We start from the raw sequence: 21632 nt of genomic DNA on the forward strand, positions 1-21632 counted from the left end.
AGGGTAGATTTGGATAGGATATTAGGAAGAAATTCCTCCCTGTGAGGAAGCTGAGGCTCTGGCACAGGTTTCCTACAGAAGCTGTGGCTGCCCCATCCCTGGAAGTGTCCAAGGCCAGGTTGGACAGGGCTTGGAGCACTCTGGTCTAGTGGAAGGTATCCCTGCCCATGGCAGTGGGGGTGGAAAAAAATAGTCCCTTCCAACGCAAACCATTCTGGGATTCTATGATCCCAAATACCCTGCAGGTCCTGGGACCTGGCAGGGCTCATGGGACCTTGCTTGCCTCGTGACATACTGGGAAGATGGACCTGTAGCATCCAAGCCACGAGTTCAGGTGGCCTGCCTGCCCCCCATCCATTTCCACCAGCCACAGAGCACTTTCACTGCAGGGCAGGTGTGGTGCTTTGGGCTGGTTCAGGCTGGGATCCCAAGGCACTGCCCACAACCCTGGGACACAACTGACAGTGCAGCCCCTGTGCAAATAAAAACCACCACGTTTGAAAGACTGATGGTGAAAATGCAAACCCTCCAGGCTCACCCCTGGGGGTGGAGATGGGGCTGATGCCGACTGCTAGCCATGCTTGGAGGTGGAGGGCATTGATATCTCCCTGTTCTTCCAGCTCTGGCAGTGCCACAAGGGTGTGGGGACACTGCAGCCATGAGCTGCATCTCCCCTGCCAGACCTGGGGGGAGAAGTAAATGTCTGGAGACCCGAAGCAACCACACGAGCTGCAGCCAAAGCATTTTGGCGCACAGAAATAACCTCATCTTTCCCTCGCTGGACGCTCCTGGAGAGCCCTGGCCCCACGGGCATTGCCGAGGGGAGCCGGCTGTGCATCGGGAGGGTAATCCCTGCTCACACCCCCCCAGCTCTGCCCTCTCCCCGCGTGTCTCCTCCCATGCGCGGCTCTGCCTCACTTCCCCCGGGGAAACTCGGCAGGGAAAAGACAGGAAGCAGATGTTGTGTTAATTTGTGCTCGATTAATTTCGACAGCGGCTTCCACACCCTCGGAAGAGCCTCAGCGTGCGCACAGGCGGGTGCGGGAGCAGGGACAGGCAGAGGGGCTGTGCCGTGCCGGGCTCTGCCCACGCTCCTGAGCACCCCTGTACGCCCTGGGCGAGCAGCAGGAGAGTGTCCTGGGTGTCACAGCACCTTCTGCAGGCTCGTCTCTGTGGCTGGAGAAGCTGAGGGGTGCTGCCCTCACCCCTCCAGCCAAGCACACTGGTAGCCTGGCGCCTTTCCGTGTTGTCTACCTGAGCTCAGTGACCCCAGGACAAACCTTGGCGTTTCTGGAATTCAGAAGACAAGTTGTTTTTTTAAATGAGCCAGAAACACTTTTCTCCTCTGGCAGTGGCTTGACTTTCACCCCCTTTGCAGACATATCCCCCTTGGAACGTGTTTCTGTGTTAGTTTGCACCTGGAGCTGCCTCCTGTTCCAGGTTACTTAAAGCTCTTTAGGAGCTGAGAGCAGAGTTTTCTCCTAAATGAAAGATGCTGGGGAAGTTTTGAAGATATCCCTCACCAAAATGACTGCTCTGATCACCCTCATACAAGCAGAAGCCACCACAACACCTCCCCGGGAGCTGCAGGTCAAGGAGGCCAAATGAGGAAGGGCATTCCCGTCTGAGAGGGGAGAAGGGAGTGGTTTGTCTTACAGGTATCACTGATACATCTTTCCAGTATCTCTCATGCTCTGGAGGTGTGCTGCCCTCTCCTAGCTGTGTCCTGTCCCTGCAGTGCTGGCTGCCACACAGCAAGGCTGGCAGGTGCCTGTCCCAGTGGATCTGCATCCTGGTCAGCTCCCACGGTCACTGGGGTGAAGGCTTCAGGCTCACTCTCTCTGAGCTGAGCATCCTCCCCTCAGGAGTGTTGTTGGGTTTGTGTCTGTAATGAAACACACGTCACCACTTGCATAAGAAAACACCAGTTTCGCCCTGTCAGGGCAAGCCTGGCAGCTTATTTTAATGTGCTTGTAATGCTGCTTAAAAGATTTGTTTTCCTGCTCTGTGCAGGCACGGTTGGGGCTTTTCCTGGCTCCCCCAGTGCCCCCAGCCAGCTGGGTACACACAGTGCCAAGGTGGGGGCTGCTCCCTGCCAGCTCCCAGGCAGAGCCAGGACCCCAGGGTGGCGCAGGCAGGGGAGTGCTGATGTTGGAGTGAGGAGAGGGGCGATGATTTGGAAGGCAGAGGAGCAATTGCTGCAGCAGTGCCAGTGTCTTCCCCAGCTTCTGCAGCACTGCATCTGGGGCTGCCCCTCACAGCTGGACTTGGGCATGAGAGTGGAGCTCAGGCATCTTCAAAGCGTGTTTCGCAGTCCAGGGAAAAGTCAGAAGGTTTGAAGTTCTCCTCTGCTCCTCCACCTCCTTCACTTTTCCTGTGACAATGCAGGGGTCCCAGACCCATCCATGGGGGTGTGATCAGAGTGCCTGGTTTGGGCAGGAATGTGAGCTGAAGAGGTGATGAGAAGCTCCCAGAGAAGGGAAGGTCTGCGAGTCCTGGCAAGGGGTTGCTGAGGTTCGAGAAGGAGACCTGAGGCCAGAGTGAGCCCCCAGAAGCATCCTGTAGCCCCCAACATCTAAGTTCTACTTGTCCCTCATTTATGGAACTCATTTGTATTCAAAATATCAATACTTCTCACTGCTCATAAGTTAAACCCACTTAGCATCCCTTCCTTGTTTGACACCCATGTCCCTGTCCCTCTAAACTCACTCAGACCACCCTCCATTGCAATCCTGCTTTTGCCAGCATCTTCTCCCCAGATTCACCCTACTGCCACTGCAGCATGGAATTTTCCCCCAGGAGCTGCCAAGCCATGACCCTCCATGTTCCCAGGGCCAGTCCCCATCCAGCCTCTCAGCTGGGTTGAGCACTGTGAGTTCACACCAAGGAGCCATGCTGGCATAACCTTGCAGGCAAGGAGGGGGCTCTGAGCCCCTAAAGGCCCCTGTTTCTCACTGGAAGTCCTGTAGTTCACTGCATGCTTCCCCTTCACCCTGTGCTACCCACCCCGAAACTCCTCCTCCAGATGGAAAACACCCAGTTGAGTTTGTGCATGGACAATGCAGGAGCCAGAGGAGGCACCACACAGGAGGTTCCTGCAGCTGCAGATGACAGGCTGAGCACCAAGAACAGGCACTCACAGACACGATCTGGGGGGTTTGGAGCCCTCCCAAGCACACGCTGCCATCGACCTCTGCCAGCACATCAACCTCGCACAAGCGTTCCCAGACGGGAACGAACAGGGTGCACCTCACACACAGAGCTGCAGCAGGGTGGGCTGTGAGAGTCACTGCCCAAATCAGCGCTGGTTAAATGCTGCTCCTCCCCATTTCCCTTTGCCTTGTGGCAGCAGTGACCTCCCAGCCAGGCACAGGAGCAGAGGGAGCTCATGCTGGGGCTGGAGACAGCAGACTCGTGCGTGCTCTGTGCTCAGCCGGTGGTCGGGGACACCTGGAATGACCTGTTCTCTCTCTGTCCCGCAGTGGGATTCGATCAATGAGATGGACGAGTTTTTCAGCCCCATCCACACCTACCAGGTCTGCAACGTCATGACCCCCAACCAGAACAACTGGCTGCGGACCAACTGGGTCCAGCGGGACGGCGCGCGGCGGGTCTACGCCGAGATCAAATTCACGCTGAGGGACTGCAACAGCATGCCAGGCGTGCTGGGCACCTGCAAGGAGACCTTCAACCTCTACTACATGGAGTCCGACCGGGACCTGGGCACCAGCACCCGGGAGAGCCAGTTCATGAAGATCGACACCATCGCGGCGGACGAGAGCTTCACCAACGTGGACCTGGGGGTGCGGCGCCTGAAGCTGAACACGGAGGTGCGGGGCGTGGGGCCCCTGAGCAAGAGGGGGTTCTACCTGGCCTTCCAGGACATTGGGGCGTGCATCGCCATCGTCTCCGTGCGGGTGTACTACAAGAAGTGCCCGGCCACGGTGAGGAACTTGGCGTCCTTCTCCGAGGCCGTGACCGGGGCGGACTCGTCCTCCTTGGTGGAAGTGCGGGGAGAGTGCGTGGGGCACTCAGAGGAGAGGGACACCCCCAAAATGTACTGCAGCGCCGAGGGAGAGTGGTTGGTGCCCATCGGGAAGTGCGTGTGCAGCGCTGGCTACGAAGAGCAGCGGGATTCCTGCATGGGTGAGTCTCCCTGCTTCTTGCCTGCAGTGCCTGCGAGGGGAGGGATGGCTGCAAGGGGCTCTCGCCTCTTTGGGGAAGGGCTGGGGACAGGCGCCTGTTCACAAAATCTGACACAGCCAGCCTCCTGTGGAGGCCCAGGGGCTGCCCAAGCCCTTTTGCTGGCTGGCTTCACGCTTTCAAATGTGTTGTTTGGCCTCTCCAAAACACCCCCGAACCGCTGGCAGGGGTTTGAAAGGGAGAAAAGCAAAAAAAACAGAAAAAAAAAAACACTGAGCTTTCATCAAACAAGGTCATCGCGTCCATCCCTCACCCTCCCGGGGCTGCTGCCGAGCCCCGCGCCCGGGGGTGTGGGGAGCTTTCCCGGGGGGTCCCCCTGGGCAGGCTGTGAGCTGTACAAACTGCGATAAGGAGGTGGGGTGACCAGCAGCAGGCGTGAGGCTGGCACGGGGGGCTGTGTGTGCACAGAGCTCCCCGGGAGAGCCCCTCACACAGATTTGTTTGCGCTCGGGTTCTCGGTGGGATGTGGCGAGGGGGAGCAGCACAAACACGAGCGCAGGGCAGGGTGGGGGGGCTTTGTTTGAGCTCCGTGGAAATGTCAAGTGGAGGATTGAGGGAGGCTCGGCTCAAGGTTAGGACGTCCGGCACCGGGCTGGAATAGACCCAGGGGCTGCTGGGCCCGGCGCTGGCTCCCACAGGTCCCCGGCTACACAGAGTGGGAAGGGTGAGCAGAATAAAGGCTTCTGTCCCAAACTCTTCCTGTCTGCGGCCATTGATTTGAGAGTTATCCTGGGGTAGATAGGAAAGGGTCTTCCATCATGTTAAAAGAGCAGGTGCAAGGTGTGTGTGGGGTGCAAGGACCTTCTGGAGGGCTGGGCCCAGCCCCACCACTGCAAAGAGCTGTGAGTTGGTTCAGAAGGACCAAACACCCAATCTCTGTATTCCCCTCCAGCAGTCCTGTATTGCAGTCTCTGCCCCAGGAGATCCCAAAGCTGGAAGACTGAGGGAATCTGTGGCATTGGTGCTGCCTCATTTTCCTGTGATTCCTCAGACAGGTTTGTCCTCTCCTGCAAGAAAAGCTGTGGGAGAGCTGCTGTGCCCTCCTGCCCTTTTCTGGTGGGATTGCTCCTACCACAGGCATGGCACAGGAGGAAGTGTGGTCCAATATGTGCTCCCAGGTGGCCCTTCTGCATGGAGACGGACCCAGACCCAGCAAAACTCCCCAAGGCTTGTGCCATCAGAAACAGGATGGGAGTGTCGCTGGACTTTCTCTGACCTCAGTGTCATCTTCCCCTCCTGCTTTCCCTGTCACATTTTCCAGCTCCCAGCACAGTTGGATGACCCAACATCAAGCGAGCAGGGGCGGCACCTCCATGCCCTCATCTCCTTTGGTGGGTGGGTGTGGAGCAGGAGTGCACATACTCACACATGAAAGCAAGCAGATGCAAATCTCTGATCTCGTGCCTGATTAGGGCAGAGTTCATTTTTCAGGCTGAAGAAAAATGCCTTCCTGGAGTGATTTATAACACCAGCAGATCTGTTGGAGTTGGAAATTAGCCGTTTTAATTGTCAGGCGGACAAAAGCAGGATTCCAGCGGCTGTCGCCCCAGCAATTTTTCATTCTCGGCCACAGGGATGAGATGATATAAATCACTCCTAGTGGCCCTAATAATCTTTCTATAAATATCAGGGAAATTCATTTTTTTGCTTGGGTGGAGGGGGGGGTGGGCAGGGGGCTGTGTGGAAATTAGAGAGGAGATACTTTCCCTCTATGGCAGTGTTTAAAATGTGATTCCAAATTAATTTCCTTCTGCCTTTCACAGCCAGACGCCTTATTTGTCAAAGCTAAAGATGTTTGAACAGCAGAGGTTTCTCCCCCTCCTTTTTAACGTTCATTTTTCTAAGGACCTGCCAGAGTGATGGAGGACAGCTCAGGAAACCAGATCATAGCCAGAGCTGTTCCCAGCCCTTCAGAGGAGAAGGGAGGTTGTGCCACAGAGCTGGGAAGGACAGGGTGAGGTGCCACAGGGTGAAGATGGGTAGGAACATGGGGAACTTCTCTGTCTCTCATCCCCTTTACAGAGTCATAGAGCCACAGTCTGGTTTGGGTTGGAAGGAACCTTAAAGCTCATCTCTTTCCACCCCCCTGCCATGGGCAGGGACACCTTCCACTAGCACAGGTTGCTCCAAGGCCAGTCCAACCTGGCCTTGGACACTTCCAGGGATGGGTTTTTGCTGTCATCCATCACAGTGGATACCCCTTTTTGGGGCAAGAGGGTGGTGGTTGGGATCCACACATTTCACCTTGTTTTGATGTCCTCACATTTGCCATAAGGATGTGGAGGGGCATTTTCCATGGGATCGAGGGGCCCAGGTCTCAGCCTGGGGACACTGGGATCAGGACCACCTGAGGATGCCAGCTGGCTTGGCATCAGATGTGTCACAGCCCTGCATCACACCAGACATTTGTCCCCTGTATCTGTGCCTAATGCCTCTCCCTGATTCCTCCTCAGAGGCACAGGACCCCCTTCTCCAGCTGCACATGTGCTGCAGTGCCCTACTGGGCAGAAACCAGGTTTGAGCAAGAATTCCCACAGCTCCTGATGGCATCCTGGGGTCTGCCAGCTCCTAAAATTCCCATCAGTTTAGCCACCACAAGGATGAAATCCCTCCTGGGACAGCACAGCCCCACTTGTTTTTCCCTCTGTTTTCAAGGTTCTGAAGGACTTTGCTTCCCTCACCCCATCACCCACAGCCTCAGACTCCTTGCTCTTTCCTCCTTGAAATGCATCAGTCCACACAACGACACATTAACATCTCTTACACACAGCAAATAGCAACAGCTCTGCCTAAACAGCAGAATAAGCAAGAGGAGGAGAGAAAAGGATCTGTCCCAGCAATTTATCAGATAAGGAGGCAATCAGCATAATTCACCTTATTGATATGCAGCTGCTGTGCAGGACAAATAAGAGATCCATTTCAATAAGGTCAGTGCAATTAGAGAGATGGGAAAGGGGAGCTTGTTAACCCTGGGTTTGCTTCTGTGGGAAGGGAAGGACCCACAACCCACCTCCTCAAAGGCTGAAAGCTGGGACATGTGTGCCATGTCCTGTGGGTGGATGGATGGATGGAGAGGTGGACAGGAAGCTCAGGCAGCTGAGGACAGTGGCTCTTCAACCACATCCCTCCTACCACCCCCTCTCTGGGAAGGGCTGCCAGGCTGAGCCACCACGACCTTGGAGGATGGACCTTGGTAAACCCACGGTCCTTGCATGAGGGTCCACTTTTTGGGGTGCACCTGAATTATTACTTGGGCTGCATCTCCCGCCAGTTATCAGTGAGCAAAACTTAAAACTGAGCTAAAATCTGTTCAGCTGACCCCAGGTTGTCCACGCACAGAGAGTCAGTTTGGAGCATCCCTGGCAGTGCCACAGGTACAGGTCATGGTGCTGCTCTCTGGGAGCTGTGCTACATCTGTGGCTTTCAGGAGCGGCTCAGACATCTCTGTCTAAAGTTTGGGAACAGGAATCTTATCCTCTGGCTGCTTTCCCTCTGCTGTGCTCGGGGTCTTCAGCCTGGCTGCTCCCTTTGGATGGAAAACAGAAATGGGGGAGCAGCAACTGAGCAATTCCCAATTCCTGCTCCATCAGCCCATTTGCACATGAGGATAGGTGTTTATAGCCACCAAACATGGGTCTGCTGTGTTTGGCTGAACGAGGATTTGGCCCTGGTTTAGATTTTCCCAGCTCTGCTTCAGCCAAGAAATGGCCTTTGTCCTCTAGACAAGAGAAGAGAGGGAGGCTGCCACTGCTCTTTCCTCTCCAGCTCCCAAACTGAAGGAGAAGTGGGAATAGGGGAAGGACTGCTGGGCTCTCTCCTGCCTCCAGTGGGACACTGCTGGTGGAAACGGATCTGGAGAGTCTGGTTGGCAATCTGGAAGCCAGTTAATTTTTTCCAGTTGGTGGGATTCATGCTGATGAACCAATCAGCAGATTTAATGTACCTTAAACCTTCCTTGTGGGCAACTTTAATCGAGCAATTAAAGAACCACGGCATTGCTAATTAAGAGGAGAAAATACCCAGCTTGGTAATTACGTGCTTGTGAATACAGTTTTGCATCCCTGGACCTATATGAAGGAAGTCAGCTGGTGGGGCAAGGGGGGAGCAGACTTTAAAGCTCATCCAGTTTCTGCCACGGGCAGGGACACCTTCCACTATCCCAGGTTGCTCCAAGCCCCGTCCAACCTGGCCTTGGACACTCCCAGGGATGGGGCAGCCACAGCTTCTCTGGGCACCCTGTGCCAGGGTCTCACTGCCCTCTCAGGGAACAATTTCTTCCCAATATCTCATCTAAACCTACTCTCTTTCCTTTTTTCATTAGGAAAGACTTCTTCACCTAGAGGCTTATCCAGCCCTGGGATGGGATCCTTGGATTCACACTTGCCTCATACCAGGATTCCCAGCTCACAGTCACAGCCCTGGCTGCTGGTCTGTTTGGATCCCAGGGGTGCTGGGCTGTGTGTGTGGCTAATTCAGCTTAGTGAGGAGGCTGGAGAAGGCAGGGGGGCAGGACAAGGTGATCCCAGTATCTCCAGCACACTCGCTCCCTCCTCTCAAATCCCGTGGCTTAATTGCAATTACTTGGAAAACAAAACAAAGCAGCACCCCAAGACCTAAACCTATTTATTTAGTTTTCTGGTAAGGAACAAACAAACAGAACAGAGGTACCTGCAGAGCTGCCCTTGTCCCACCAACAGAACAACAGCATTTTTGTCCCTGGCTGAATATTTTATTGTTTGCCACTTTTCCTCTGAGTTTTCTGTGTCTCTCTGCTGACAGAGATAAAAGGTGAGAATGATGCTGGGCTGGATTTCAGGGGAGTGATTGGGGATGAAACAAATTTCATTTGTGCTTAGTAGGTCTCTGTGGCCCCCTCTAAGAAGTGCCAAAGAGCAGCTGGGCTGTGATGAATGGAACTGGCAGCGCTCAAAGACATTCACCACTTTGGGAATGTGGTGGTTTTTTTTTTGTTTGGGTTTTTGTTTGTTTGTTTGAACTCTTCCACAGAATTTGGCTGAGTTCAGGTAAAGAGCACAGGTTGTCACTCTGGATTTCCAATGTGCTCAGGAAGCTGTTGTTGGGGAGTTGGGACACAGAGAGACTGCAGGAAAGACCTGGAATTCTGCACCAGTCCTTTCCCTGGGGATAGTGTGACACAGTGGGGGGCTGGGGACCCCACCAGCATATTCAGAGACTTGGTGTGATTGCTTTGCATGGGGAAGATGCTCCTCATCCCACAGAGCAGTAGGACCCTGCCAAAAAATTGTTCTGTACTTGGCATGAGCTCCAGATCCCACCCCTGTCACTGCTTTGTGTGATGACTTCTCCCCCTTCTGAAAACAAGATGATGCTGCTGACGCTTTTCCATGCAGGAGAAAGGGATCCAAAGGCTGGTGGAGTTCAGCTGGGTGTGGGTGAGGGCTGTGCTGGCCACTCTGATGCTCCTCACTTGCTGGGGGGCTGGGAACCCTTATTTTGCAGCTCAGCCCCTCTATGTGGATGTGGTGAGAGGGCTCACGTGGCCCCCAAAGCTGCACTCCAGCCTCTGCCAGGGGTGGGATGAAGTTCTTAGTGTTTTGTGTGTCCTTTCTTCATGTTTGCCTGGCAACAGGGGCATCTCCAGCACTGTCACCTTCAGGGGTGCTCCCATTCAGCCCCTTTCCCTCCTCCAGACTGTTTTCTGGGTTTGGTTTTGGTCTGATGAAATCTGTGGGGTTTTTTTCAGAAGCTTTGGATAGTTCTGTCTAAAACCCTTTGACAAGGCTGAGTTTGGGAAACAGCTTTTTTTCTAATTCTAGCGTTAGGCTGCCTGTCTCCATCCAACTCCTGCAAGCTGTGGCATTTCCCCAGATAAGCTTTATAAAAAAGCCTTTGCTCTGAGTGTGCCAGGCTGTCTCACCTACAGAAGTCTGCACAGCATCACCTCCACTCCCACAGAAGGATGTCTGCACCAGGCAGTAGAAAAGCGGGATTTGGATGCTTCCTAGTATTATCCCCCCCCCTTTTTGTTTGTTTGTTTGTGATTTTTTGTTTTGTTTTTGTTTGTTTGTTTGTTTTGTGGGTTTTTGTTTTATTTTGGTTTTTTGTTTGTTTTTGTTTTTGTTTTTAAGGGATGGGAAAGAAGAGCAGAAGAGAGTCAGGGGTGTGTCCAGCAGGGCTGAAATCAGGTTGGATGGAACTCTGAGCAACCTGATCTGGTGGAAGGGGAGCTGGATGATCACTGAAGTCCCTTGCAACCCAAACCGTTCTGGGATTCTAAGGCTAGAGATGTGATTCGAAGTGATGCTGTCATTCTAAGCCCTGCTGGTTTTTCTGTGGCAGCACCATGCAGATTTCCAGTCTGGACCACCATGGTTCCAGTTTGCCCAGCACTGCAAGTGGAATTACTCCACTTGGAAGAGCAGGACTGTCCTTATACAACTTGTTTTGGTGGCAGGGAAGTCTGGATGTCATCAAGAAGGATGCAGGGGGTCCTTTGCTGCGTGTGCCATTTGCTGGCAGCCTCATGCACAGGGTTCTGCTGCCTTTGCAAAGTCTTCATGGGTAAAAAAGTGCCCTTTTCCTCCCTCTGAAACACTCAAGGGTGCAAAGGGGTGTGAGGTGGGTTAGTTGTGGAAAGAAGGACCAAGCAGCAGGGATGTGAGGTGGAGTCTGGGGTGACAGAGGCAAGTTCAGGTGTGTGTGGTGGTATGAGGGGTTGTACAGGGGGTGGGAAGGGTTGCAGCAAAGGGACTGCGAGGTGGGAGCTGAGTTGTGGTCAGGCTCACATGGCACTCAGAGCTGAGACAGTGATCAGGGGGTGCAGGGGATGTGTGGGCATCAGCAGGGCCGTGGGGCAATGCATGATCTACAGACCAGGCCCCCAAACCCCCTCCAGACCACTGAGCAGCCCAGAGCCTGGGCTGACCTGAGATTGCAGGGAAAGGGGAGCAGAGCCTTGCTAAAGCACAAGATTTTGGGCAATGAGGCAGATGCCTCTTTTTAGGGCATGACTGAGAATAACCTGCTCCTGTTTCAGTGTCTGTGTCATGTGGGAGTTGAGATAGGAGGCATCATGCTGAAAACTGGATCGAAAGGAGCTGGATTTTCTGTGCTGGCTTCCGCAGCCTGGAGGGCTCTGGGACTGGTGCCCGTCTCTGGCTGTCACAGTGGCTCTGACACCTCTATTTCCATCTCTGTCTCTTCCCAGCGTGGCCAAAGGGAAGTACAGGACTGCTCTTCTGGTGCTTGCAGATGCCCAGATCTGTTGAAAGGTCAGGAAAGGGAGCAATTGGTGGCACTGGTGCCACAGAGCTGCCCCATGGCACCCTCTCAGCCCTGCCCAAACCTCCCAGGCTGAGGATGGAGGCTGAAAGGGAGTGACATGGGGTCAATGCTCGCATTTGCAGCCCCACCAAAGCAGCCCTTGGTGGTCCAACCAGGTCCACCTGCAGAGCACTGGACCCAGACAGGCACTTCAGAGCGAGAAGAGCGGCTCGTTCCCAGCCAGCGTATCCCTGACAGGTCCATCCATCATCCCCCGAGCTCTGCCAGCTTATTAGCAGATGTTGTCCTGTCCCCAGAGGATGGAGAAGGAGGGAAACAAATGGACCGAACTCCAGATGGCTGGCAGATCCCTCCCCACGCTCGCTGTTCCTGAGACAAACCTGCTGCTCCCTTGGGCAGGCGACGTGTGAGAGTGGGGCTGGTGGGCAGGGAAAACAGGCAAGAGGTGCTGTGCAGGCTGTGGGGATCAGTGGAAACCCCATGGAACTGAACCAAACTTGATCACTGGGCACTCACCTATGCAATACAGGGCTAGAGATGTGCCCTGGCCAGCGCAGGTTTAGGTGTTGGGATTTGCAGGCTTTGCTGGTGACACTGGGACCAGCCAGGTCTGCACAGGCTGTGAGCCCAGTTAGGTGTGTAAATCTTGAGCTGAGTGGCAGGTGAAGGGCTGCTCCTGTCCCACTTGCACTGCAAAACCAACACCATGAGATAAAACTGCAGGGACAGGCAGTCTGGGCTGGGCCTTACAGGGGAATGGCACTGGGGACAGGAGGACACCAGTGGGGACAGGAGGACACCAGTAGCAGGACTTCTGGTAGTTCACAAAGAGGCAGGACCTGTGATCCTCAGGCACAGACCAAGGTATCAGTTGAATAAAATAATGGGGAAAAAAAAGAAAACCCCACCTTCTACAGGGCTCCTGGGAGGGCACTTTTGTCAGGTGGCAGTAGCTGGCTGCAGTGAAGGCAGCAGGACAACCTCACTGGTGGGAGGTTCAGATCTGAGAGGTTTCTGTGTGCGCTGCCACAACCATGGCTGTGGAGCCCAGTGGATTTTACACCTGGTGCATTGGATTGAATTCTTCCTGCTGGCCACTTCTCTGCTGTTTGTTCTTCCCAGAGCTAACCCGAGAGGTCCTGGTCCTCCACGTGCCACTGGCCTGGTAGGAGAGAGCTCAGTCCAGAGCAGGGCATGCCTGGCATCCTGTACTGCCTCTCCTGTTCCTGTGAAAGGCTTTGCACGTGTGTTCTGCTTCCCTCTAGAGCACTGAGACACCCAGAGGTGCATGACCCCCCTGAACAGTGCCTGCCCCAGCCCCAGGTGCTCCCCAGTCCTCCTTGGTGTGCTCATGCTGTCCCTGTGCCAGGAGATGGCTCTGCCCTGGCACACAAATTCACCTGCAATTTGTCATTTAGTATAATTTTCCCCTTGAGTGCATCTAAAATAATTGTGACTCGTTGCTACAGGTAATTAATGGGTTTTTTACAGCATTAAATGCTAAGTGATTACAATTGCTCTGTGCAAATCTGCTGTGCTTCGTGCTCCCATCCTTCCTGCTGCCTGTCTCTCCATACCTGAGGTAGCACTGATTTCACTGCCCTTAATTAAATATTGGTGTAAGGGAACCAACCACTCCAGTTCCTCTGGAATCACGAGTCCCTGGTTGCTGGTTGCTGCATGGTTAGAGATGGGGGTGGTTTGCAGGTCCGAGGGAGGTTCCCACAAGCTGAGGGCAGCAGTTCCCAATCTGCATCTGCCCAGGACCAGCTGGGGCTGTCCCACTGCTCGGCTCCCATCCCTGCTCATTCTGTGTCTTCATCCTTTCCAACACGGAAAAAACTGGGAAATTTTCTTTCTTACAGATTTACTTTGTTGTTTGTTTTTTTTTGTTTTGTTTTCCACCAGCTGGCTACCTCCCAGATTTGTCACCACCTGAGAACGGGGTGCATCAGCACTCATCTCAGTCTTACACCCAAAACCAAAGGGCTGCAGACCAGGGGACACTTGGCAAGGGTTGAAAGTCCCTGAATCTCCTGGCATGTGGCATCATCATGACCAGTCAGCACAGGAGCCTGGCAAATGTCCTGGGCTGTCCTTGGTGTGGCTGGCAAGGGACAGCGAACCTCTCCCCAGATCTGCATCCCCTGTGTTCCCTCCTTTCTGATGGCCTTGAGGAGATGAAAGGTGCCAAGAGAGCACCTGGGGAGCAAAGCCACCCTCAAGCTGCTGCAATTTCACATCTGCCTTCCCTTGTATCCCCAAGTTCAGGCATTTCTGCTCCTTGGTCTGATGCCCTTTGGGGAGTGGTATCACTCCCCTGCTGTTAAAGGAGCACTTGGTGCAAAAATGCCACAGAAACTGGTGACAGAGTCTGAAGAAGGACCAGCAGGAGGTCCCCACACCAGGGGTGTGTGTGGCTAAAACATTGCCTTCAGCTGCCATTGCTGAAATAGCTCAGCTATAAAAAGGCTCCTGAACTACTGGGCAGTGTGTGATAGGTGGAATATGCCGGTCCAGGGAGATCCATGTCAAGGAAAGGAGTGTTATTAAAAAGAAAATGAATCAGTACCAAGGAACAAAACAAACAGCATGGAGGGACCCAGCCCACTGGGGAGGTGGATCACAAACAAAACCCTTCTAAGATGCTTGAAAGCCAAAATTGAGGCTGTATGCAGATCTGGCCACTGGAGGTAAAGACAGGAAAATGAAGATATTACTACCTCAGTGGGGAAAGCAGAGATGAGTCAGAGCCAGGAATAATCCTTGAATCACTGTAACTGGTCCTAAAAGTACTCCATGAGTACTGGGACCGAGACAGAGACTGCTTTTCCTTATTTGGAATCTAAATCTGCAAGAGAGGGCAGATCCTTCCGCCCCCAGATACCTGACATGCCACATGTCACTCTTGAACGAATCGATTTTCCTAACGAGAGACGAGCTGTTTGTTTGTGTGACAAATGATCTACCCGAGGGGCTGCTGGGAAGCTGGAGGGGTGGGGGATAGGATGGAGCAGAGTCCCGGCGTGGGACGAGCTCCTGCATCGGGAGGAGGCAGAGAAACTGCAGGCAGGTTGTGTTGTCGGGGTAAAAAAACAAAAATAAAAAAAAAAGACTTATTTTTTTCAAGGCTGGCTCGTTTGCCCTCCCTGTCCCTCCACAGAGAGTGGGCAGTGGGCTCCCTGTCCTTGGGCCAGGCAGTGGCTGCACTAGGGAGAGTTTTGGACAGCAGGCACAGGGGAAACACCTGGAGCTTTGCAGGCAGCTCAGGAGAGGCAGGGACACCCAAGTTGGCTTGTGGAGCAGCGGGGAACGGGTGCCAGGATGGCAGCAGGTGCAGCCTGGGGGCCAAAAGTTTTCTCAGAGCCCAAAAGTTTTCACAGAGCCCAAAGCCAAGCCCAAGGCGCTGGGGAGAAGGGCTGTTTTCCCACGCACCGGGTGAGAGCGCGGTCCACCTTCGTGCCGGTGGGATCCCCCTCGTCCAGGAGCATCCCCCTGACCCTCTGCCCTTCCTCCCCCGCAGCCTGCCAGCTGGGATTTTACAAGTCGGCCCCCGGGGACCAGCTGTGTGCCAAGTGCCCCTTGCACAGCCACTCGGAGAGCCGGGCAGCGCGGGTGTGCCGCTGCGACAGCAGCTTCTACCGGGCGGTGCAGGACCCGCCCTCGGCCGCCTGCACGCGTGAGTACCCCCCGAGGACCCCCTGCCCCCCTGCCCTGGTGGCCACCCACGCTGGGGCTCAGCAGATGCTCCCTGCCCGAGCCTGGCTCGCCCCTGCCCCTGTGCACGCTGCCCCAAGAGCTCTGGAACCTTCCTAGAGCCTTTACAACCCTCACTTCCTCTGTGTCATCCTCATCCTCGTCTTGTGTCGTCCTGCTCTCTGAACATCCCTGGCCAGAGTCTTAGAATTGTGGAATCATTAAGGCTGGAGAAGCCTCTAAGGTCATCAGGTCCATCCCAGCACCATCACGACATTCACCACCAAACCACGTGCCCAAGTGCCATATCCACAAGTTTTTTGGACACTCCCAGGGATCGTGACTTCACCACTGCCCTGGGTAGTCTGTTCCAACGTCTGACCACCCTTTCTGTGAAGAAATTTTCTCTAATACCCAGTCTAACCCATCCCTGGCACAACCTGAGGCTGTTTCCTCTGGTCCTGTAACTTATTCCCTGGCAGAAGAGACCAGCACACCCCTACCCCCTCCTCCCCTTCCAGCTCCAGCCTTTGTTGCTTTCCTTTGCAGAAGTGCACCAAGTGGTCACACACCCCGGGCAGCCACTGGGGCAGCTCGAGTGTTGATTCTCTGTGGGTGCACAGTGACAGTAGGGCTTGTCACAAGGCATCAGCTCAGCTCTCTGCAGTTGGCTCTTTTGAGGGGCCCAGTGCTTTCAAAGGGGGACAAGGACATCCCAGGAGGAGTCCTCCTTTCTGTAGTTGGTCCAGGAGGATAGAAAGGCGTGGGGCTGATGGCTGAGGTCAGGGTGAAAGACAGGTCAGCAACATCCGACTTGTGTTTCCCTAAGGGATATCCACCCAAGTTTATTAATCTTTCCAGAAAATGTGAGTTTTCCCTTCCCTTTAGATGAGCATATCCGGCTCATCAACACCTCGGCTCTTCCTCCAAAAGCTTCACGCATCACCACTGCTTCCTGCTGAAGCAAACTGAGCAAACATCCGCTCTCGCTGTCTGACATTTGGCATCCCGAGCCATGGCACTTCACCCTGAACCCTGTCTGTGTCTTTGCTGCCTTTTGTTCAGAGCATTCCTCTCTCTGGGCAGTTCTGTGTTCCCTGCAGCACCGTTTGTACTCTCAGGTGCAACCCAAAACGCCAAGGCGCACCTCTCCGTTGCTCCCGCGCTCCACCATTCCAACACCCCAGCACCCCACCCCGCTCTGCCTGAACCCCCTCCTCTCTCCCAGGCCCTCCCTCTGCTCCTGTGAACCTGATCTCCAGCGTGAACGGCACCTCGGTGACGCTGGAGTGGGGGCCCCCCCTGGACAAGGGGGGCCGTGCGGACGTGGTGTACAACGTGCTGTGCCGGCGCTGCGCGGGGGACGCGGGGCCGTGCGAGGCCTGCGGCAGCGGCATCCGCTTCGTGCCCCAGCAGATGAGCCTGGTGCAGGGAGCGCTGACCGTCACCAACCTCCTGGCACACACCAACTACTCCTTCTGGGTGGAGGCGGTCAACGGCGTCTCCGACCTCAGCCTGGAGTCCAGGAGAGCCGCGGTTGCCAACATAACGACGAACCAGGCAGGTAGGAGGAGCAGACACAACCCCATCTCCAGGCTTTGCCTGTGTGGGTGATGCTGATGTTGCTCTGATGTTGCTCTGACAGCAAGGGGCTGGTTTGGTGATGGGCTTGGGAACCCTGGGAGATGTGACCCCTTGTCCTCTCTGCTGCTGGAGGTGGGTTCAGGGAGCTGAGGTGGGACAAGTTGCTGCCCAAGGCACCTCTTACCCTCCTCTGGTTCATGGTGTCCTTTTTCCTCCTCCTCCTTTCCTTCCAGCTGCTGTTGGAGGCTCCTCTTCTGCGGGAGACAGACAGGGGGCACAGAGAACACTTGTTTATTGACAGGAACACTAAGTGGAGCATGAATCTTTCAGGCTGTTCCTCCAGCCTTCCATCGCTTCCCAAAGGGTCAGGCAGCAGTTCGTGCTCTGCTCTGAGCTCACACCAGTGCCAGGCCCTGGCAGGTGACAGACAATGTTTGCTGGGAAAAGCGTCTCCTATGCATGTCTTACCTCTGCAAACTCCCTGCTGCAAAATACTCTTTCTCCACAAAATTCCCCTGAGCAGTGCTCTAGCCCAGGTGGGACAGGACTTTGCTCCACCTTCACCTGAGCATCTCCCAGAGCCCTTTTCCGTGGGACACGTTGTGGGCAGGGAGATCAGGGCAGGGACTGACACGCCTTGTTAATCCTCCCAGTTTGAAATGAGCCCACAGGAACCTCCTGTGATGCTGAGCAACTTCTGCTCTCATGGCAGGGGTGTGGGTGGGAGAAACTTGGGGAGCTCCCTGCAATAGCTCATGGTTGGCATGAGAACAGGCCCTTTTGTCACTGATGCCAGCCCGTGGCACTTGTGCAGCAGGTGGAATTGGCTCAGTCCTGCTGGCTTGATCCCTCCTGATCCCTCCAAGTGCTGATGAGCTGCCTCAGCCTGATGCCTCGGAGGGAGATGCTCTCAGGAAGTGCTGAATCCATTTCAACCTGTCTGTGCAAAGTCCTGCAGGTGCTGTGAAACCAGCAGGGTTGGGAATTCGGTAGTTTGTCTGCCATGCTGGGCAGTGCTCCAGCTGCTGCACAGGGCAGAGCAGCTCTGCATTCCAGGGGGGCTGAGGAACCCCTGATGCACTTCATGGGGGTCCTGCCCATGCTGGGTGCTGATCACCCTTGTCCTCCAGCCTGGATGGCTGAGCAAGGCTGAGGCAGATGCAGCACAGATGCCCTGGGGCTGTTTGGAGCAATCCCATCCCACCCTGTCCCATCTGCCCAGGGTACTGTGCACCAACAGCATTTTCTGCTTTTCAGAGGAGGCAGAACTGAGCTAAAACTGCTGCTTTTCAGTCCCTGGGTGCCTCACTGCTGCTGCAGCCTCTGTGTACTCTTTTGGTCTCTGTGCTGCTCCAATGACACCCCTGTACTGCAGCCACAGCCACGGCAGCTCTGTCTTCCCTGGAGCAGCCACATCCCATTTTCCCCCATCAGTTCAGCACACAGGAGGTACCTGAACCCTTCCTGTGAGCTGAACCCAATGGCTGCACCTGGCCATCACAGCACCAACTGCACTCTCTGGGGAACTTCCAGTGGGAAATTTCCCAGTGGGAAAAGAGCCTGGTGAATTAGTTCCTCCAGCTGTGACAGCTCCACTGGGGCATGGCAGGTTCAAGAACTGATTCACAGTCTCCCAGCTCAGGCACGGGAAGGTGACAAGCATCCCAGGGCAGGAGAGCACACCCAGGACACCTTTAGGCTCATGCTCAGACCCCGACCACCCCTCTGGGCATTTATCATCTCCCTGTTCTTTCTTCCCCTGCTCCTCTCCCATTACCCCATGTGGGACAAGAGGGGTCAGGGTCTTGGTAGAGACCTCCATGACCTCCAACCCCACTGCCCCTTCTCTTTCCTGGCTCCAGATCACAACAAAGCACCAGAGTCCCCTCCTGCCTGTGCTGGGACAGTGCCCTCCCCTCATCTCCCCAGAGCTGCTCACTCCATGGGAAAGAGATTGAGGGAGCTGAAACAAGGAAAGGCCTATTTTCAACTCCCATCACAGCACTTGTCTCCACATGGCTTTAATTAAACCAGAGGCCTGGTTTAAACCGGGGGTGCTGCCTGGGGCTCCAGTTCCACCCTTCCCTGCTGCTGTCTCCTGCTGTCCCCCCCATCCACAGCACCCCCTCAGCAGACACCTCACACGCTGTGTCTGCGTTCCCAGCCCCGTCACAGGTGGTGGTGGTGCACCAGGAGAGCACGGGCCAGAACAGCGTCACCTTGCTGTGGCAAGAGCCAGACCAGCCCAACGGCATCATCCTGGAGTACGAGATCAAGTACTACGAGAAGGTAATGCCGAACCTGCTGCTGCTGCACACCATCAGTCCCTGCCATCAGCCAGCCTCGCACGAGGGACTTCTTTGGAAGGCTCTGTGGTCGCTGTGCTGATGCAGTGAGGTTTTTTTTTTTGGGGTTTTTTTTCCCCCCAGGACAAGGAAATGCAGAGCTATTCGACTCTGAAGTCCAAGAGCACCACTGCCACCATCTCTGGGCTCAAGCCCGCAACCCGCTACATCTTCCAGGTTCGGGCTCGCACCTCGGCCGGCTGCGGGAGGTTCAGTCAGACCGTGGAGGTGGAAACAGGGAAGCCAGGTGAGTGTGTGCAGTTTTTGGCGTGTGGGAGATGTGGGAGGATGGTGATGCCCTCCTCCATGGCCATTGCTCCTCTGTCACACGGGCAGGGAGCCTGGAGGCACATCTCTCCCAGCATTTCAGCCTGCAGGGATTGCTTTGAGGTTGCCTTCCTCAAGATACTTAGGGCAAGAGGAAACAGTGCCAAGTTGCAGCAGGAAACATTTAGATTGTATATTAGGAAACATTTATTCACTGAAAGGGTGGTCTGCCACTGGAACAGACTGCCCAGGGCACTGGTGGAGTCACCATGCCTTGGAAGTGTTTAAAAGGCACGTGGATGTGGCAGTTGAGGACAAGGTTTAGTGATGGGCTTGGCAGTGCTGGGTTAATGGTTGGACTTGTTGATCTTAGAGGTCTTTTCCAAACTCAATGATTCTGTGATTCTGTGCTTCTACACTAGAAAGAAGAGGGAGGAAGGACATAGCAGTCAGGGCAGGGAAGACCTGGAAAGGTCCTGGGGCATCAAGCTCCTCTCTCTGCTGGTTTGCTGTGTCACCACGGCTTTCTTAGATCTCTGCTTAGTTTCCCCATGTGTAAATGGTCCCTGTATGCTGGGAGAGACCCAAAGCTGGGAATGGATAGGGATAGCATTTCATCCATGACCCTATTGTGGTAGGTACATTTCTGAGCTCAGCAGAGCATTCCCCACCCCAGCTCACCTCCTTCCCACCCTGCCTCTCCCAGTGTCCCTCCGCTACGACACGATGACGATCGTCTGGATCTGCCTGACACTCATCACTGGCCTCGTCGCCTTGCTGGTGGTCCTGATCTGCAAGAAGAGGTAAATGTTTTCTGAAGGCCAGTGGGGTCTTCTGGACATCTCCAAGAGGGACAGGATGGGGTGGGAGGAGTTGAGCACAACTTTTGTCCTTTCAGTTTGCCTGGAGCATCCATAGGTCAGGGGTTAATAAGCAGCCAAGAGACTTAATTTAGAGGTGACCAGTTTCCCTGAGGCAGAACCAGTCTCCAGATCTTCCTCTCATGCCAGCAGGCAGAATAGCAATAAATCAGTATATATACACTATAATATATATAATATATGAAATATCAGTGGCACTGTCAGTAGCAATACCAGTACCAGTACTGCTACCAGTGCAAGGGCTGACTGGATGGGCTGGGAGGTAGGTCAGGAGTGGAGAGAGCTTTTCTCCATCAGACAGATCCAAGGAAGACTGTGCTACGTGGCTGAGCCAGGCATGTGAAGCCCAGGCATCCAGCCCAAAAGGACTGCAGCTTTTAGCACTGCCAATCCTTGGAGAGCACCTGGAAAGTACCTCAATCCAGGCCAAAATGTTAGTCCAGAAGATACAGGGATGCAGCTCCTCCTGGGCTGCCCACAGCCCCGGCATGCACTGCCTTTCACCCTGCCTTTGGGATGCTTGTGAGGGACAGGGGCATCTCTTCTGACTCTTGTCCCCCTGTGGCAGGCACTGTGGGTACAGCAAGGCTTTCCAGGACTCTGATGAGGAGAAGATGCATTATCAGAATGGGCAAGGTAGGACTCTCCTTGTGAAGGACTCCAGCCCCCTGGGTGGGCCCAGAGCTGGGCTGTTACCCCTTGAGATTGCTGTGGTTTCCAGGAGAAGGGTTTTGACTCCTGCCTGCTTCTCTGAACGTGTCTTAGGAGAGCTAAGTGGGGGCTCTGATTCCAGGGGCATCCTGGTAATGGGGTTGAAGGGTTGAACAATGTGCCATGAGACTGAAGCAGGATCATCCCAGACAGCAGGGATGGCAGGGGCAGTGGTGATGGAGAGGGCCTGCTAGGCCAAAGAGTGATTTAGGATTCCTTGGGCTGCACCCCTGTGACCCCTCAGCCTGTTGACCCTCCAAGTCCTGCCCCTGCCCATCCTCTGCCCGGCTGCTGGGTGCCCCTCCTTCCCCGTGGGGCTGCCTGAGAGAGCTGTTCTCCTCTCTCCCCTTTCAAACCTGGCAGTGAAGTTCCCCGAGTCCAAGTTCTACGTGGACCCCCACGCCTACGAAGACCCCTGCCAAGCCGTGCACGAGTTCACCCGTGAAATAGAGGCCTCCCGGATCAAGATCGAGAAGGTCATTGGGTCTGGTGAGTTCCTGGGGCCCAGCTGCCTCTTTGCATCGCGTCTGCCCGGGGAAATCCACGCTCTGAGGTTGTGCCGTGCCCGTGGCCCGCTGGGACCGCAGCGGCGCTCAGCTAAGGGGGCTTCACCTGCTCTTTATCCTTGTGACATCAAAAAAACCGTGGATAGAGCGGGGGTTTTGGTGCGTGAAATGAG

General features: G+C 54.8%; 1 protein-coding gene across 2 annotated transcripts in view; it reads left to right on the forward strand.

Moving 5' to 3' along the window:
- EPHA8 (EPH receptor A8) overlaps window positions 1-21632 on the forward strand; it is a 48862-nt gene that overhangs the window by 17847 nt on the left and 9383 nt on the right. For both annotated transcript variants that reach the window (XM_050322395.1, XM_050322396.1), the window contains exons 3-10: window positions 3483-4146; window positions 14993-15148; window positions 16394-16729; window positions 18914-19038; window positions 19179-19341; window positions 20068-20164; window positions 20811-20878; window positions 21317-21442. In XM_050322395.1, the coding sequence (XP_050178352.1) occupies window positions 3483-4146; window positions 14993-15148; window positions 16394-16729; window positions 18914-19038; window positions 19179-19341; window positions 20068-20164; window positions 20811-20878; window positions 21317-21442 (1735 nt within the window). The remainder of the gene's footprint in view (window positions 1-3482; window positions 4147-14992; window positions 15149-16393; window positions 16730-18913; window positions 19039-19178; window positions 19342-20067; window positions 20165-20810; window positions 20879-21316; window positions 21443-21632) is intronic.

The sequence above is a fragment of the Myiozetetes cayanensis genome, unplaced genomic scaffold (assembly GCF_022539395.1).
Source record: "Myiozetetes cayanensis isolate MyiCay16 unplaced genomic scaffold, myiCay2020 scf28, whole genome shotgun sequence".
Taxonomy (NCBI): Eukaryota; Metazoa; Chordata; class Aves; order Passeriformes; family Tyrannidae; genus Myiozetetes; species Myiozetetes cayanensis.